The sequence below is a fragment of the Staurois parvus genome, unplaced genomic scaffold (genome assembly GCF_062004578.1).
Source record: "Staurois parvus isolate SC_StPar_1 unplaced genomic scaffold, SC_StPar_1.0 ptg000454l, whole genome shotgun sequence".
Classification (NCBI taxonomy): Eukaryota; Metazoa; Chordata; class Amphibia; order Anura; family Ranidae; genus Staurois; species Staurois parvus.
The window spans coordinates 11,722,748-11,741,786 of NW_028318250.1; the positions used below are offsets into that span (position 1 = coordinate 11,722,748).

The 19,039-nt window shown below is 44.9% G+C and overlaps 1 protein-coding gene across 1 annotated transcript; it reads left to right on the top strand.

Moving 5' to 3' along the window:
- The first annotated feature begins 235 nt into the window (after positions 1 to 235).
- LOC149453043 (uncharacterized) lies at positions 236 to 15,405 on the top strand. Its single transcript, XM_089688810.1, has 2 exons — positions 236 to 317; positions 12,618 to 15,405. Exon 2 carries the CDS (start codon positions 12,776 to 12,778, stop codon positions 14,048 to 14,050), a length of 1,275 nt encoding a protein of 424 aa, XP_089544936.1. The 5' UTR covers positions 236 to 317; positions 12,618 to 12,775; the 3' UTR covers positions 14,051 to 15,405.
- The last annotated feature ends 3,634 nt before the right edge of the window (positions 15,406 to 19,039 follow it).

Here is a 19,039-nt window from a genome sequence, read left to right on the forward strand (position 1 = left end):
ACCCAGTGGTCCTGACCTGGGTTCAGCACTTAGAAAAACCCATCACCACTAGCAGGAACTTTGGTGAATGCCAGCTGGTCCTTAAACTCTGTGCCCTGGTGGATTCATTGTTACCTGCTCTCACAAGGGACCATCCACCTGTTTCAAGATGTTCTGATCCTACTTCCTGGTCTTATGTGTTCCAGAGCTATACTAGTCCTGTCTCCAAAACCATCCTCTCTTCAAGTGCTCCAACTCTGAAGGTCCAGCTCCCAGGTCTGATATACCCCGTGATGCCCTGCTTCACTCTGAACCAGCTCTCTACCTACACTCATTGGGTAAGCCTGCTATCTTTCTTTAGGTATCCTTTACATACAGCTAGAGGGTCCACATCCAGCTCCAATGACATCTAGCTCTTTCTATCCCAGCCTTACTGTGTCTGCCCATCCCTTTCATTCATTTGATTTTAATGGTTTTATTGAGCCTGGTGGAGTGGATGTTTCTAGGCAGATCACTTGCATGCAGATTGGCCTAGGTAACACACACATTTATTGCTAAACCTCATATTTAGGAATGACCAATGTTTACATCAGGGCTGAAGGCTCTTGAGAGGAGAACTGAGGAAGTGTACTGTGATATTTTCAGAAAGTTATGCACAGCACACTGTCAGACCCTGCCAAAAGCCATGATCTCCATGTATAGCATAAAGAAGCACATAGACCCAGTGATGATGGCCAGGGTGTAAAATAAAATATGTAATAAAATCAAAAACATTACATGTAATAATTGCATTAGTATGTTGATTAGGATGGAAGGAGGAACCAGAGAAGGCACAATTTAAAGAGTAACTCGAACTTTTGTTGGGGAAAAAAAATATTCCCCTCTGGGTGATCTATGTATTTTGCAAGGACTTTAACAAATGTTGTTGATGATTCCTTTGTTATTCTGAAGAAATACAGTAGATGTTTGTCTGTGTCCATTTGCTGAGTGAATCTGTATGGGAGTGGTACTATGATTATCAAACAGCTGCTGCATCTTCAGGGCTCTAATGAGGAAAATTGCATGCCTTTAGAAATAATTTCCCTTTGTGAGTATCTCACCAAAATGACATTTTGTTGCAAGGGATGCTCAAAATCTGACATATCTTAGTGCAGACTTCTGGGAAAATCAGTAATACAATCATCTAAGAAGGAAATGACATTCCTGGGGAGCATTCTCTACGTCATCTGTGTGCAAAATACCTTTCGGGTAGCCATACATAATGCATTTCATTTGACAGAAAATTATAGCTCTGCAGATTGAAAAGGAAAGGTAATTTTTAATAACATTCAATTATAATATAAGAATCACAACCCCCTGATGAAGCCACGTGACCAGTGGCGTAACGCGTAGGGGTGGGGCTGCGTTGTCACTCGGAGAGAGCTGGAGTGTTTGACAGACGGCGGGTGCATGGCTGGACGGTTGGCGGATTACTTGAGCTGAGCAATTCATCCTATACCGCACACTATCTATGTGAGTGTACCTATTGGAAAGCAATAAAGCGGAAACCTTTTTATAAGGATAAAACACTATGTCTGGCAATTTGTTCCCACATATGGAAAAATGCACAAGGGCTAATTAAGGATAACGGATATCCACGTTTTTACAATCTGTAAAGGAGGAATTCCATCTAAACAGGTTCCATGGGAGGTGAACCACAAGTGTGAATAGCCTAATTGCAGGCTGATAAGGAGGTGAGCATACATCTTCACTGATTAAGGATTTAAAGAAAGTCACGGATTCACAATAAGTCACCAAATCAAGATTTAATCAAGCACAAAGTCACAGAAATTAAAGGACATTATTATCACAAATTAATTAGCAGTATATATATATATATTAATTATTTATTATTTTTTTGAATAATCATGATGCATATTGATTTATTTATATTCCTGTTTTAGTACACATTTTTATCACATATTGTTTTCGAGGGTATTATTTTCACATTTTCCATTTTTCATTAGTGGATAATATATATAACAATTTTTTTTATCACTATATATATTTTTATTTTTTTGCACATTACCTGAGTATATATTTGTTTACAAAAGGGTAAATAGAATTAATATCTTTGATACTCTCACTGGGAGCGCAACACATTATGAATTAATAATTCAATTATAATATGTTTTGTGTATCAGTTGTATTATTTATTTATTTATTGTTTTGCCATGAAAGCAGAGTTACCCTTTAAGCAGATTTAAGCTGAGTGTTAACATACCAAAAGGGAGGAGTTATGAAAAGTTAATTGTCAAGGTTTGTACAAATGTTAAGTTGTTCTCTTTTACAAATATATCTAAGCACTAAAAAGACAATAGTTCTGTTGCTCTCTCCTCTAGCTAAGCTGCTCGGTAAAATTTAGTTCTTGATTTCACTGTTCAGGGTTTGCTGAGCTGTGAGTTTGATTCCTCCCACTTCTGAAAGATGTTTCCAGAATGTAATGCCCCATACACACGATGAGAATATCGGACGAACGATCGGCCATTTTTTTTGCATGCTAGTCTCACATCGAAAGTGAAAAGGTTCCTAAAAGATACGAAAATTCTCCTATGAAAGAAAATAATTTTGAAAGTGATGTGATGTATTGCGTTGTATTTGTATTGTATTTTCAGACGAGTACTGTACTGATTAAACGAAAATTGTATGATCTGGTATCAAACGAGAAACATTTTTGTGCTTGTCCCTTCGGATATTGACGTATGAATTGTCGTGATCGGCTCTCAAAAGCTGTGTACTAACGATCTGATTATTGGACGATCGGTCCTCGTACGAACATTTTCGTATGATTTTCTTATAGTGTGTACAGGGCATAAGACAGAGATTCAAATGATCAGTATGAATATTTATCATATCACAGCCAATTCCTGGAAGGAAGCCTCCAGAAGGTGTCTGGGGAGGTGATAAATGTTTAGGAAACCTTGCCAGATGGTTCTTTTTCCTCCAGGGAGAGTTTCAGCTCTCATGGGACTGCTGCCCCTGGAAGCAGCTCCACTAAGATAAGATACTGCCGTGTGGACCTTAGCAGCTGCTGGGCCGAGGGCCTGGAGAAGATTGCCTGAGCTTTACATTTGTTGGAGAGCACTGTATTGAAGCACTGGTCTGGAGAAGGATCTTATCTCCCTCACTAAGGACCTGTGGATGGTGGGTAGGCAGACAGCTTCTGGGATAAGTGCTGGAGGATGTAGTATGGACTGTGGTTTTAGGGTTCTAAATATTCTAGCCATTTCCTCTTACTCCCAGAATAGCTGCTATTGGAAGGTTACAGAGAAGTTTGCCCTGGTATTGTTATTACCGAATGGTTTGGAGTATTCTGTGAACCTAAGCCCCCCCCCCCTTCCCATAGAAGTTCTTTATCAATAAATACAAAAAAATACATCCCCTGGACAGAGTCTGAATTGCCAGTGTGTGTAGGAATGAGCATGTGTGATTGGTACTACTTTGGGAGAACCATTCTCTTTCCCCTCCAGGGGAAATCACTACAGTTCTTTTTTTTTTTTTATTTGAAGAAAAATGAAGTCATAACACCAATCAATGCACCACATCACAAAACCTATTTAACCACCTCCCACCCACCATATAAGAAAATGACGGACAGTTGGCGGTTCTCTCATTCTGGGATGATGTCATATGATGTCCTCCCACTCTAGCTGCGCATGTGCGGTGATCAGTGGTGTGCTGTTTCCCTGGGATCACCGCTGATTGCATGTAAATAGGAAATGTTATCGGCAGTATTCGCCACACACGCTGTCAGCCGGTGAGCGGCATTCTTTAGAGGGGACATCTACATTGATCATCAGTACCACCTATAAGTTACAATCAGTGCCGCCTATCAGTACCTTCCTATCAGTGCCGCCTATCAGTGCCATATCTGAGTGCTGCCTTTCAGTGCCCATCAGTGATGCCTGTCAATGCTCACCAGTGATGCATTGATGCCCATCAGTGCTGCCTATCAGTGCCTCCTCATCAGTGCCACCTATCAGTGCCCATCAGTACAGCCCAGGGGCGGACTGACAACTCATGGGGCCCCCGGGCAATAGGGGATCATGGGGCCCCTGTGTCCTTGCCCAAACTCAAAAAAGCCTATGAAAAAGGTACCAGGGGCATCTCATGGGGCCCCCTACTGACCCCGGGCCCTCGGGCAGTGCCCAAGTTTCCAAATGGTCAGTCTGCCCCGGTACAGCCTATCAGTGCACATGACTGCAGCCTCATTAGCGCACATCAGTGAAGGAGAAAAATTACTTATTTACAAAATTTTATAGCAGAAACTAAGAAAAAGCTTATTTTTCAAAATTTTCAGTTTTTTTAGTTTGTTTAGCAAAAAATGAAAAACCCAGTGGTGATTAACTAGTTGCCGACCGCAGATAGCCGAATGACGGCTGCACTGCGGCCGGCCAGTTCTGAGTGGACGTCATATGACGTCCTCCCAGAACGCGCTCTCCTGCGCGCCCCAGGGGGCGCGCACCCGGCGATCTCCGTGATCGCTTTCTCCTACGGACACAGCTGATCACGTGTTGTGGTAAAAGGCCAATCACAGCGGCCTTTTACCACGTGATCAGCGGTGTCCAATGACACGCTGATCACAGGGAAATGCAAGTGCCGGTTCTCGGCTGCACTTTCCTCACGCTGTCAGATCGCGAGGAAAGTACTGCCGAGAACCGGCAGTTGTCAGAGCGGGGATCGGCACCGATCATCAGGGCACTGATGATCAATGCCCTGATGATCAGTGCCCAGCAGTGCCACCCGCAAGTTCCGCCCACCTGTGCCCAGCAGTGCGCCTACTAGCTCCGCCCACCTGTGCCCAGCAGATCACCCACCTGTGCCCAGCAGTGCACCCACCTGTGCCCAGCAGTGCACCCACCTGTGCCACTCTGCAGTGTCACACACCTGTGCCCAGAAGTGCCACCTACCTGTGCCCAGCAGTGCCACCCACCTGTGCCCACCCACCTGTGCCCACCAGTGCCACCCCCCTGTGTCCACCCACCAGTGCTGCCCACCAGTGCCCACCCACCAGTGCAGCCCAGCAGTGCTGCCAGTCAGTGCCACCAGTCAGTGCCCAGCAGTTATGCCAGTCAGTGCCGTCTATCAGTACCCATCATCAGTGTCACCTATCAGTGCTGCCTATCAGTGCTGCATATTAGTGCCACCTATCCGTGACACCTCATTAGTGCTGTCTATCAGTGCCGCCTATCCGTGCCACCTCATTAGTGCTGCCTATCAGTGCCCTTTAGTGCTGCCTATCAGTGCCCATCAGTGCCACCAATCAGTGCCCATCAGTGCTGCCTCATCAACGCACATCAGTGAAGGAGAAAAAATACCTGTTTGAAAAATTTTATAATAGAAACAAAGAAACTTTTTTTTTTTTTTCAAATTTTTTGCACTTTTTTTATTTATAGCGCAAAAAGTAAAGTGCCCAGTGGCAATTAAATACCACCAAAAGAAAGCTCTATTTGTGAGAAAAAAAAGATCAAAATTTCATATGGGTACAATGTTGCATGACCACGCAATTGTCAATCAAAATGCGGCAGCGCTGAAAGCTGAAAATTGGCCTGGTAAATAAGGGGGTATATGTGCCTCGTAGGCAAGTGGTTAAATACCACTAAAAGAAAGCTCTATCTGTCTCAAAAAAATTATAAAATGTTTGAGTACAGTGTTGTATGACTGCCTAATTGTCATTCAAAGTACGACATCGCTGAAAGCTGAAAATTGGCCTGGGCAGGAAGGAAGTAAAAGTGCCCGGTAGACAAGTGGTTAAAAAGATGAACAAATAGATGGCACTTTATCCATAACAATTAGAACCTTAGAAAGCATGCTGAGTTTTAGCCAACATCTGAACTTTCTCATCTACTATAACCTTGCAGACAGTAAAAAAGGGAGCTTTAGTTTTATCATGCTAGTAGAGAATTTTACATTGCTTTTGTTTAGCAACTACTAAAAGATTTGTTCTTGATATGGTAATGATACTGCTATTTATAATGGCCCTTCTTAAGCAGACATCATCTGACCTAGCAGGCATTTCATTGTCCAGGGATATAATTGATCCTTAACATCCTGAGGGTGGCAGATAAAGTGACCTCTTTCTGTATTTCCGAGGCTTCCCTTGTGCTGGATCAAAATGTGACTGGATTATTGATGAAAATCAGGAAATCAATAAAAGAACCAACATGCTAGGACTACAGAATAACATATCCAAGCTGACAAATGTAGCTTTTTCAGTTCATGCAACTCACTGTGCCTCATATTTTCAGAACAAAAATAGCAACTCTAGGGCCTGAAAAAATATGGGAATTTAGTAGTCCTAACTAAGCATGTGTAGCACCCTACTAGATAGACTGTTAGGATGCTAGGTAAATGTAGTTATTTTTGGCTTCTCTGTAATCATTGAAGCAGCTGTTGATTTCTTTTGGCTGTTGTGCGTTTCACAGGCTGCAGGTTTGATTACTTTTCCATGCCTTCAGGGGACTTCTGGAACATAGGAGGTGGAGCAAGGAAAATGGACAGCATGAATATTTATTGTGCTACAGTCCATCTCTGTGAAGGTGTGCCAAGAAGGTAGTTGAAGAGCACATAAATAGTCTGAGACCTGGAGCAGCATTGTTTTAGTGCTGGGTCTAACCCTGCAGAAGGAGTTTCCAGCCTGAGAGCCTCTACCCCTTTGGGAAGACTGCTGGAATTTGCTGTATTATCATTGAGGTTCAAGCTGTGGCTTAGCTATAGGAGCTACTTAAAAAAAAATAATTTTTGAAGCTATGCAAGGGAACCCTCTGGTCTGCAGACCTCACTGAAGAGTGCCTGATGGAAGTCAGCAGAAGTCTGGCTGTCCTATGGCATTGTGAACATGAACCATCCCATTCACTGAAGAGTGTCCAGTGAATACTGGAAGGAGGAATCTGGTGATCCTGTGACATTGTGAGTACTGACCTGAGCTTAAGGTCCTAGTGACTATGTGTTGTGTTCTTTGGGTAGAAGAGCCAATGGTAGTCCTAACTGGGATATCTTTTAAAAAGGACTCAGTTCTGCCATCTGTACTTGATCCTGCATAGAGACTGATCAGAGAGGTTTAGTTTGATTTATTTTGTTTGTAGTGTTTTAGGGTTGCTGTTTGTTTTTGTTTTTTTTTTTGTTTGTTTCTTTGTTTTTTTTTTAGGGGAGGGGGGCTTCAGCACCATTTTTTTGTGTTTAAATCTGTTAGGGTGTTTTATGTATTTATTTTATCTTTGCCAGGATCAGCAGCAGAAACAGCAGTGTGAAAAATTCGTTCCCCTTGTTTGCAGCCTAGCACTGCATAGTACTGTGGTGCAACTAAAGAACAATAGATCCCAGCGCACTTTGTCATGGAAATTTTGTATTGTTGGTCGAACTTTAAATGTGTCATATATGAGTGTTATTCATATGTCTCTCGTGTGGCTTAATTAAAGCTCTGAAGGCTGCAATTGGGCCATGCGCATGTACAATGTATGTATTACAGTACTCAGCTCGGTAATGGATGAGATGGCGGATCTGCGCTTATAGACCGGCGTGTATACCACCACGGCATTCGATGCGAATGCCGCTGGCAGTAGACCGCGGGCCTGTATCCACATATCAGCAGCATAGTACCACATGGGCTTCATAACGCAAGGCGCCAAGCAGTGTGAACTCCGCGTGTAGGCTTATGCATATCTTACAACCCATTACTGACCTGAACTGTATCTCGGATGGATGTGTTTTAATAAAGATCGTATCGGGCCCATCCAGGTACAGACTGATATTTCTAGGGGATGCTTTTACAGAGAATGGACATACTGCTAGGAGCTGGGAAATATGACCTCAGATGGCTCATGGGGGGAAAGGGGAGGAAGTCTGCTGACCTCAGAAGGCTCATGGGAGGAAGGGGAGGAAGTCTGCTGACCTCAGAAGGCTCATGGGGGAGGACCAGTGATAGATAATAGGAAAGGCTATGCTCCAATCAGAATGTACATCCTGTGTATAGGCACTCCCCATTGCATTGTTCGGTGAGAGGGGATTGACTTTATTCATGTGGGGGGCATGTGTGTATTTTTAATAAAACCAGGGGCTGAGTCTGAAACGGCCCTTTATGTGGTTTGCAACACTAGCCTTAGAGTGTCGTGTGATCATTCTAGGGTAACAGAGCTCTAATTCCCCACATTTCAACAGAAGCTAACCAATTTGGATGGGCAGGAATCGTGTAATTTAGCTGCAGTCGTGGTAAGCGAGATTCGCACAGCTTTATGGGGGATTTCTACGCATCCAACTGCAAGTACTCACGGTAAGGAGAAATTCGTTAACGCGAATTTCCAAGACAGTTTGGCGAGCCTGGTGGATACTAACGCGTATTCTTGCATAGCTAACCAAGCACGAGGGGGGAATGGGCCATCATGAACTAGCAAAAAGTATGCCGGCACATTTCAGGTCTCTCTGCCATTAAGAGAATCGCTTTTTGCGTGTTCGTGTGGCTGATTTCGCTCTCGGTTAGCTAACAAGAATTACCGCTTAGCAAGGACCTAGTTTTTTGTCCTAAACTCTTGATCTGTGGGTGAAAGACGAGGGTTTTCTCTGCTGAGAGCAGCAGAGGGGTGGGTTTGGTTGGCTGGATTTGGTCAAGTTTAAAAATCTTCCAACCAAAAATTAAACGGGTATATGTTTTAGTGGGTAAAAGTTGTTGCATGTTTAGGTAAGTATTTGCGGGTTGTAGGTACTGTGGTGATTGCTTTACCCCCTCCACGTGAGGTAATTATTACAGTGCTGAAAGGTTTAGGTTAATTGTTAACTGTTGTAAGATCTTTGTATGTAGTCTGTGCAGTGTTTTGTGGTACTACTGCTCCCAGCAAGCATGCAGCAGGGGGTCCTTTCTGTTACATGTGCATGTTAGTGTGATATGTTGGTGTTTTATGTCCGTTCTGTGATTGTGCCCAAATTGTGTTGTATGTGTGCTGTATATTGTTGTGTAATTGTCCAGTGTATGTTCTGTCCAAAAGTCTGTTTTATGTAAGAGGTTAGAGGCAATTTTGAGGCTAGTTGCTACCATGTGCTTCCCTGTGGGGGGCCATTCTAGTATCTACCATGTGCTCCTCTGTGGGGGGTCATTTTCTTGACTAACCACATGTACTCCTTTTGTTTGGTGGCTATTTTGTTGGCTACCATGTGCTTTCCCTGTTGGTGGCCATTTTGTTGAATACCACATGTGCAGTAATCTCTATGCAATGTGTATGCAGCTTTCTATATGCATTTGACCCATATTGTGTTTTTAATCCAAATTTTTTACAGTTTAAGTTGTTTGCTTTTAGCTTTAAATTTGCGTATTGCCAGCCAATTTAAAGTATGTTAAGCGAGTTTTCCCCTCACGTGTTCCACATTTAGTGAGCGCGGTGAAGTCTGGGTATTTGCACATAGATTTCTTGTATAGTGATTATGTTTTTCTTGTGTTTTTCCTGTTAAAAGTAGTTCCTTATTGTAAAGCGGGTTTGTTTTAAGTTGCTGTGTCACGTGTCGCGTCCAGCAGACTTTTTGTGTAAACGGTTCTAGGTGGTTGCAGTGAAGATTGCGTGTGTAATGCAGATCGTTTAGCGGTGCTGGTATGAGTGATTTTTGCGTCAGCAACAAGGTTACTTTTGGCGCAGTTTTTCGGTTTACCTCTGTGTAATTGTTTTACTGTGAAACGTCCCGTGTTTTTCATAAGGATCCACTTTGTCCTTTTTAACGGTTTTTTAGGTTGAAAAGGGGTTTTTCTGTGTGTATTAGGAAAGTTTTTTCTTTACACAAATTTCCTAAAGGTCAGTTAGCAGGTTTCCGGCCAACCAGTGACCCCTAAGTAACATCTAAGAACCCCTCTTTTTGTTTTGACTTGTGTTAGCTACTGTGTGCAGGGAGAGAAAAGCCACTTTCGTCATTGTGCGGTGTGGCCTGCCAAACACAGTGGGTGATGAGAACCACATAAATTACGCTGTGCGAGTGGGCGGTCCAGGGAAGTGTAACGCTTAGCCTGGTTACCACAAACACTTCGGGTGGTCAGGATCACATAAATTGCGCTGTGGGAGTGGGAGGTGTGCTCTCAGTCTGACCGCCACTTGGTGCGCTTCGGGTGATCGATAAGTATCACATAAATTACGCTGTGCTGGGAAAGTGGTGGAATCAGGCCTCTCGGTAGGATCCCACCGAGTGCTCCAGGGGGTAAACAGGTACCCGGACGCGGGATATATACCAGTGACTAGTCACGATGGGCAGTAGTCAGTCCATGAAGAGAGAGGGGGAACCAGCCCTCTTCAGGGTAAGGACAGCTGCACAACTGATGAAGGTGAGTTTGGGGGGGAAGTCTACAGAACCCCTCAAAAGGTGGAATAAATGGTCGAAGGGTACCAGATGGGAAATTCCCCGGGAAGGTACATTTGACGCATGGAGGTGGGAAAAATTCATCTCTGAATTTGGACCACGGATGCAGGCGTCAGAACTAGAGATCGCACAGCTATGGCTTCACAGGTCAAATCCAATTAGGGAGGCAGGGCATACATAAACTGGTGTCTGTCCGGAAGAACCAGGTGATGTATAGCTGGCCTCCAGAGGGAATAAAACAGGAGGATCCAGTGTCAGAGGTGGAGGAAGCTCTTTCAGGGCTGACTCTACTAAGGCAGGCAGGATCAGGGTCTGCTGGGGTTCCCGAACAACCAACAGTGGCTGAGATAAGTATAACTGCACCTGTCTCTTCTGCTAGTGATGTCATTCTTGATGTACCTTCCGTGTCTTCTGTATCTATGCCTCAGCCTCTACCTCTACCTCTCCCTTCTCCCTGCTTCACCCCAGCTCCTTCTGTTTCCAACTATGAAGCCTTCTCAACAACCGATTTGCAGACTATCTGTGAATCAAGGGGAATAGACACCCGGTTAAGAAACAGGGCGGATTGCATCAAAGCGCTACGAACCACTGATCAGACCCCTGCCCCCCAGCTATACCCTGATCTGAGGGACCTCAAACCTGAAGGTGCAGTAAGCGAGGTGGTTAATCTAAGCCCACCGATGAAGCTGGGTCAGCCCTTGCACTCTTCCCGGACCGAGGCCTATCCAGTCAGAGTGCAGCAATTTGAAGGTCCTCCCAATGCACAGGGGGAACGGACTTTAGGGGAACGGGTAGTTTGGCATGTCCCCTTCACCCCGGCAGAGATCCGCACTATTCTGGCTGAGCTCCCGGACTATCGAGTCAATCCGAGAGGATTTGCTCGAATGTTTGGACAATACCAGTTCAGCTATGGTATGAGTGGATCAGATTGTGCACAGATCCTGCGGGCGAAGGTGGGCATGGAAGTGGCCAGTACAGTGATTGCAGGGTGCTCTATAACCACGCATGAGGAGATGACTTTAGGGGGCAAAGAGTTCTGTACACAGCTAAAGGCAAAGCTTCCAGAAATGTATGGTGCTACCTCTACTACGGACATGATGAAGCTCACCCAGGGTCCTAATGAGGAAAGCGCCTGCTTCTGGCGCCGTCTCAAGCAGACGGCACTGGATGCGGATCTGGAAGTTGGACCTGATGCTCCAACTGAAGGGGTAAAGGTGACCGCGACGCACATTCTGTTGCGGGCCAAATTTTTGGAAGGCATCAATATTAAAATTCGGGAAAGGCTGGTTCTGGCCCGACCCGAATATAATGAGATGTCTATCCCTGCTATCCTTTCCACTCTTGCGGCAATAGAGAGGGAAATGGATAGAAGAAAACAGGACAAGGCCAAAGTTCTTATGTCCCAGACCCCACACGAAAAACCAAGGGATCTGGGTCACAGGAAGGATAGGCCCCCACCCAGGTGCTTCCAGTGCCACCAAACGGGGCACATGAGGAGGAGATGTCCCCAATTACCTAAAGGTCGGTGGCAGTTCATTCCTGATGAGTTCTCCGCCCCTGTGACCACCATGGTAAGTAACTCCTATGAATTCTCATAGGAAGTTGACAAATCGGTGTCGGCCCAGATCCATCTTTTTCTAGAGGAATTAAAATATCCCCTCCCTTGCCTCACCGACACCAGTGCAGCAAGAACGGTCTTGCGAAAACAGGACATCCAAGGCAAGGTACCCCTCTCAGGGGAAAGCCCTCCTAACCCCTACTAACCTCACTATCAAACGATGCACTATTCTTAACCCAGCTTCTCTTCTTCCTGTATTGGAAGATGAGAAGGGGGGGGAGGACAGCAATGACAGTGCTGAATTTTGCAACACGACTAACAATACTAACACCTCTTCTGCTAACATGTCTTCTTTGTCCACTACTAACCTCTCTTCCAAAGGACACGACTGCATTTCTTTGGTGGAACTGGAGTCAGCGGCGACACACCCCGTCTTCCGATACCCAAAAACCTTGGCCTGAGTGTCCCCCCATTGCCCCCTATTCCATCCGGAATGCCCCTCGGCAACCACATGGGCTGTCACCCTACGAGGTGTTGTTTGGGGGACCTCCCAAAACAGGGTTGTACTTTCCTCAACAGTTGTCGTCTTTGCATTCACAGCTTACAGGTTATGTGCAATCTCTGCAACGGGAGTTGCAGAAGATACACCACTGGGTTCGTAAATCGCTCCCGGATCCAAATGCAATAACAGGTGTTCTTTCTATTGAGCCAGGTGATTGGGTCGTCCTAAAGAAACATCAAAGAACCGGACTCGAGCCACGGTTCACCATACCAAGTCCAGCTGACGACACCTACCTCACTCAAGCTCGAGGGACGAGACAACTGGGTGCACGCAAGCCACTGCAAGAAGCTTTTCAGCTACACCAGAGAATGAGGGGTGTCATTTTCCTTTTTCTTTTTGTTTGTATGTCTTACATGTGTGTGAACGGAGGAAAAGACGGCAGATACCCCAACCTTTTATTTAAAATGCACCTGCGTTTAGCCAGAACCGCCAACAAAACCAACTGTTGGGTATGCTCTAAGCCCCCACCCAGTCATCACATGTCCGCAATGGCCGCTGTTCATGCCCTATATGACATCCGCGTCGGCATGAAAAAGCAAGGGACCCCTGGTCAGCCCCCACGTAGACATTTATCGGTAGAACTTAATGACACATTTTTAGCAGGTAACATCAGTTTTAGCACCAATATTAGCTCTAGCTCCTGTAGGACCCTCGTCAGTCCATTATGGGTAACTGGACAGCTAGGCAGCCCTCAGGTGTGCTTTAACATCAGCTTTGGCACAGGTAACAAGTTTGTTGGGACTACCACCCGTGAGGGAGGTATAACTGTCAATCTGACTAACCAGACTTCCCTTCTGAGTAACCACACTGACCGACCAGACCACGTGTGTTGGAAGGACGGATGTGATGTGCAGACTGAGGGAGCAATCCCCCAGTCTGTGCAACTGTTGCTCAGTGCCAGAGGCCGAACGAGGAACTCTTCCTGCTCTGCTCTGACAGGTCCATACTATTTTCTGTGTGGTTCGGCAGCCTATAGAACATTTCCCCAGAACGCGAAAGGTTCATGTGCCCTCATAAAGCTAGTCCCAGCATCCTATGTAGTGATGGATCATGAAGAGTTGATGGTCCACAAGAAGGTAAGGATGGCAGGGAGAGTTCGCAGGGAGCTGTTCTCTGAGGGCGACCAGGCATGGGCTTGGTTCCCCTCATGGACAGGTTGGGGAATAGAACTTATGAAGCGCCTGAACAATTTTTCTGTCATCGTGGATAGTATGTTTAACGAGACCGTAGAGGCTGTCAGAGAAATTGCCCAAGAACAACGGCAGATGGGAATTTTAGTGCTTCAGGAGAAGATGGCCCTTGATTACCTTTTAGCCGCCAAAGGGGGGTTCTGTGAGTTCATCGGAGAGGATTGTTGTACTTGGATAGAAGACACCGATGACAAGGTCCAGGCCCATATGGACAAAGTTAGTGAACTACAGGGAAAAGCTAGAGCTATAGCTAGAGAGGGTTGGAATCCGTTCAAGGGTTTGGGAGGATTGGGAGATTTCCTGTTCTCCATCGGATCTTGGTTGAAGGAAGTGGGAGTGTATGTCCTGATGCTTCTCTTTTTCCTCTGCCTCTTACAGTATATGCCGCGGTGAGATGTTCCTGTTGCCTCATCGACCGTGTAAGCCAAGCTCGGGCAGACGACCACATCTCCATGCCCGCTCCTGGGATCCCACTCCAACCACTGATCGGAGGAAGACCTCACCAACCAACCACCTTCTCTACAGATTACGTCCTGGCTTCCCTCTAATTTATCTCTCTGAAGACCACATTCTCCAAGACCTTCAAGCAAGCTTCAAGCCTCATCATGGTTTGTGTCTGCGATTTGGAAAACTGTCTGGGTCGAGACCAACCTTGTGTGGCCCCGTCTGCAGGGGCAATTTGAGAATCTGTTGCTGGATCTCCCCAGACCACCGTGGGATCACAAACCTTATTCATTCCACAAGTCTGTTTGTGGTTTTTGCAAGAGCCTTCCTGTAGTGAAGGTTCCAACGCTCTTGAGGATCATCGCTTCAATCAAGCCTGTTTGCGTCGAGTTTGCGTCGGGTCTTGTTGTTTCAGGTACCCCGTGGAGCTTTATTCTCAGGGACAACTACAGGAACTCTTTGAAGTTTTGAGACTACACCCATCAAGCTGAAGAAGATCAAGAAGGGACTCGAGGAGAATATGATAAAACAGGAGGGAATGTCATGGAAATTTTGTATTGTTGGTCGAACTTTAAATGTGTCATATATGAGTGTTATTCATATGTCTCTCGTGTGGCTTAATTAAAGCTCTGAAGGCTGCAATTGGGCCATGCGCATGTACAATGTATGTATTACAGTACTCAGCTCGGTAATGGATGAGATGGCGGATCTGCGCTTATAGACCGGCGTGTATACCACCACGGCATTCGATGCGAATGCCGCTGGCAGTAGACCGCGGGCCTGTATCCACATATCAGCAGCATAGTACCACATGGGCTTCATAACGCAAGGCGCCAAGCGGTGTGAACTCCGCGTGTAGGCTTATGCATATCTTACAACCCATTACTGACCTGAACTGTGTCTCGGATGGATGTGTTTTAATAAAGATCGTATCGGGCCCATCCAGGTACAGACTGATATTTCTAGGGGATGCTTTTACAGAGAATGGACATACTGCTAGGAGCTGGGAAATATGACCTCAGATGGCTCATGGGGGGGAAGGGGAGGAAGTCTGCTGACCTCAGAAGGCTCATGGGAGGAAGGGGAGGAAGTCTGCTGACCTCAGAAGGCTCATGGGGGAGGACCAGTGATAGATAATAGGAAAGGCTATGCTCCAATCGGAATGTACATCCTGTGTATAGGCACTCTCCATTGCATTGTTCGGTGAGAGGGGATTGACTTTATTCATGTGGGGGGCATGTGTGTATTTTTAATAAAACCAGGGGCTGAGTCTGAAACGGCCCTTTATGTGGTTTGCAACACTAGCCTTAGAGTGTCGTGTGATCATTCTAGGGTAACAGAGCTCTAATTCCCCACATTTCAACAGAAGCTAACCAATTTGGATGGGCAGGAATCGTGTAATTTAGCTGCAGTCGTGGTAAGCGAGATTCGCACAGCTTTATGGGGGATTTCTGCGCATCCAACTGCAAGTACTCACGGTAAGGAGAAATTCGTTAACGCGAATTTCCAAGACATCTTAAACATTACATCTCCCACATACATCTCTTGAAATAGCTCCTAATAAAAGTGGGAAATTACAGTACATCCCTGTTAACAATATCATGTCTGAAAGGCCCAAAGGGAGACCCATATGTAAACCCTGTGTAGCTGTTAGGGGACAAACAGCATCTCTGTCCACAGGCCAAGGTACTGACTGGGGTGCAGCATCTAGAGGCAGGTCACATGTGCCTTTCTTTTCTGGCAATGGGCATGGGTAGGTGATGATGATGAGGTCTTTGATCATATTTGGCTACCAGGTATAGTTACGTGAGGGAGATGCACAATCAGGGGCGTATTTACCGCAAGCCAAACAAGGCACTTGCCTAGGGAGGCATTTTTCAGGGGGGCAGCACCTCCCCCAGAAGAAGGGATAAAAGAAGGGACACGTACACCATGGGAACTAGGTGGGATCTGAGAGAGGCTGCTGGCCGCTTGACGGTGTATGTAGAGCCTGGCTCTCTTTCCAGGGCATATCCGGAGCTGTGAATATGAGTGTCTCTTCCGGGGGGGGCGTAAGTGGAAGGCTCTCCCGGGTGGGGGGCAGGGATGTTTTTGGTCAATGTCAGGCTTTCTCCGTGGAAGAGGGAAGGGGAGGTTGTGTTGGTCAGTGTCCTTGGGGGCAGACCATTTTTGTATTGCCTAGGGCAGCACAAAACCTAAATACACCACTGAGCACAATATCAATAAGACAGGATGGCATCCATGGGCAGATCACAGAGGAGTGGAGGGAGAAGCTTTCCTATTCCACTGGAATAGACTCACAAGGCAATATTATGGCATTGCCTGCTTCCCAGAGCTCAGCTGTGTGGGCCTTTTCAACACATATATTGTATACTGCACCGTAGTCATTTGCAGTCTCTCCCTAAAATGTATTAAGAAACACATTAGTTCTCATCACAAAGCTCATTGGGAGCTGAGATTGATTGCTATCAGTCAGAACAAAAAAGGTCACACTATCCCTTCCTGCTCTATACTTTCCACCTCTACCCCCAATGAACAAGATTCCCCATCAGCATCCTTCAGTGATACGGATGAAAGCCTTTCAAGGGATGTCAGAGGTTTACCTCATGGATCTTTCAGTGGGGAAGAGGGTAAGTAGAGTGCTACAAAGAGCAGGGGCAAGTATAGTCTGCAGCCTTTCCCTTATTCTGCCAACCTCTTCCTGCCATCAGCAGATGTAGCATTTAGCAGGCAATTTTCTCTGCCCCAGCTGCTGGAGCATAAAAAGATGTAAGCCCCCAGCCTTCTCTATGCCCAACTATTGGATGCCAGCTTGACAAAATTGCTGATCGTAAAACTCCTGCCTTTTCAGATGGTGGATTCAGTTCTCTTTTATGAATTTGTGGGCCTGTGCTCTACATTAGTGGTAGGTTTCTGACTGCCATTTCTTTATCCATAAGGCCACGCCCACCCTCCACCATCATATGGAAACATTTTTCCACTTTGCTGGACCAAGTGGCCAACTGGAGAGCCCACCTGACCATGGACACGTGGTCCAGCAAGTATAGGCCCACTGGTAACCCTGCTGGCAGTGGGGAAAGATGCAGGACAGTTCACATTGCTGATGCTCATTGTGCCACCTCATGTTCTTACAATGGAACGAACCTGCTGTCTGCCCTTCATCAGTGAAAGTTTACACACAGACCTAGCTTAACACACTTCCTCAACCTGATGGTGCAGCGCTTCCTGGATAGGTACTTTGGCTTGCAGAATCTTCTGAGGCCGGCCAGAAGAATTTGTAACCATTTCAGGAGGTCATACCCATCCAATCAGTTGCTGGGTGAAAATCAACAATTCCATCTGCCTGCACACCTCCCATCCCATGAAACTCTACCTTTACCATGCTGCAGTAACTGCATATGCATCAACAGGCAATAAATTAATACCTTTATGAGTATGGCACAAGGAAAAGCTCAGGGCAGCTGAGGTTCTTCTCCCCTTGTCAATGGATCATCGCAACCAGAATTGTAACCTGTGACATTGCAGGTATCAGCTTCATAGTTCCTCTAGTCTTTTTGCTTGAGCAGACACTCCATGGCATCGTAGAGAGGGTTCTAGATGCACAGCAGTAGAAGAAAGAGAAGGATTTCCTGGTGTCTCAGGGCCCTCTACATCCAGACACCATTCCTGTGAGTCCTCAGCAGGTGTAGGAGGAGCAAGAGAAGGAAATGTATGGCTGTTGTGGGGGTGTTCAGGAGAAGGAGGAGGATATGGGACAGGCTTCCAGAGATGGATTTCATCCTTCACAAACCTCAGCAGTTGAACATTACTGAGAGGAAGTATGTGAGGACAATGTCATCCTTAGTAACTCCAAGGCGTTTGGTTTTTTGCTTGCAGTAACATGTGGCAGATGTACTTGCTCCAGAGCCTCAAGAAGAGTGACCATTTCTGCTTGGCAACCCTCCTGGATCCATGCTACTAGGGGAAATTTACAGAGCTCATTTTGACTAGGGGAAAGCTACAGAGCTCATTTTGCCCTCCCAGAGGGGCCAACACATGAAACACCTGGAGGGTGTGCTGCAGAGAATCTGTTAACTTTCTCTACCTTTCCAGAGGCTGGCAGCACATTGTCTCATGAATAGACATGTGTGGTTCATTTTGTTCCGAATCACAATTCAGCCAAATTTTTCGTTATTCAAAGATTCGGATGTGTTCGAATCTCCAAATTGCAGTAATAACTAAATTAAACAAATCCAAAATAAAAAAACAAAATGTCATCCGAAATTTGAATCAAATTTTAAATTGAAATTGAAAATAAAAATAGAAATAAATAGAATGGAAGATAAAGGAATAGAATAAAAATGAATAGAATAGAATTAAACAGAACAGAATCTAAAATAAAAAAATTAGAATAAAAAAATAGAATAAAATATAAAATAAAATAAAGGAATTGCATATAAAATAATAGAATAGAATAGAACAGAGTAAAACAACAAAAAAAATAAAGGGATAGAATATAAAAGAATAGAATATGACAGAATAGAAAAGAATAGAATAAAACAGAACAGAATAAAATAGAAAATAAAATAATATAAGAAAATAAAGGAATAGAATAGAAAAGAATGGAATAGAAAAGAATGGAATATAAAAGAATAGAATAGAATAAAAGAGAATAGAATAGAGTAAAGCAGAACATAATATAATAAAAATAAAGGAATAGAATAGAAAAAAATAGAATAGATTATAATAGCCTATAAAAAACTAGAAGAAAATAGAATAGAAAATAACAACAGAATAGAATGAATATAATCTTTCTGAATTTGATGTGATGACTGATGTGAATCTACAATATATGTATGTAAAGCGCTGTGTAAATAGATGGCGCTATATAAGTACCTGAAATAAAAATAAAATAATACATTTGAATTTCGAACAGAATAGATTAGAATAGAAAAGAAA

Coding starts and splice junctions, on each gene's coding strand:
- LOC149453043 (XM_089688810.1), top strand. CDS start 12,776: ATGAGGGGTGTCATTTTCCTTTTTCTTTTTGTTTGTATGTCTTACATG.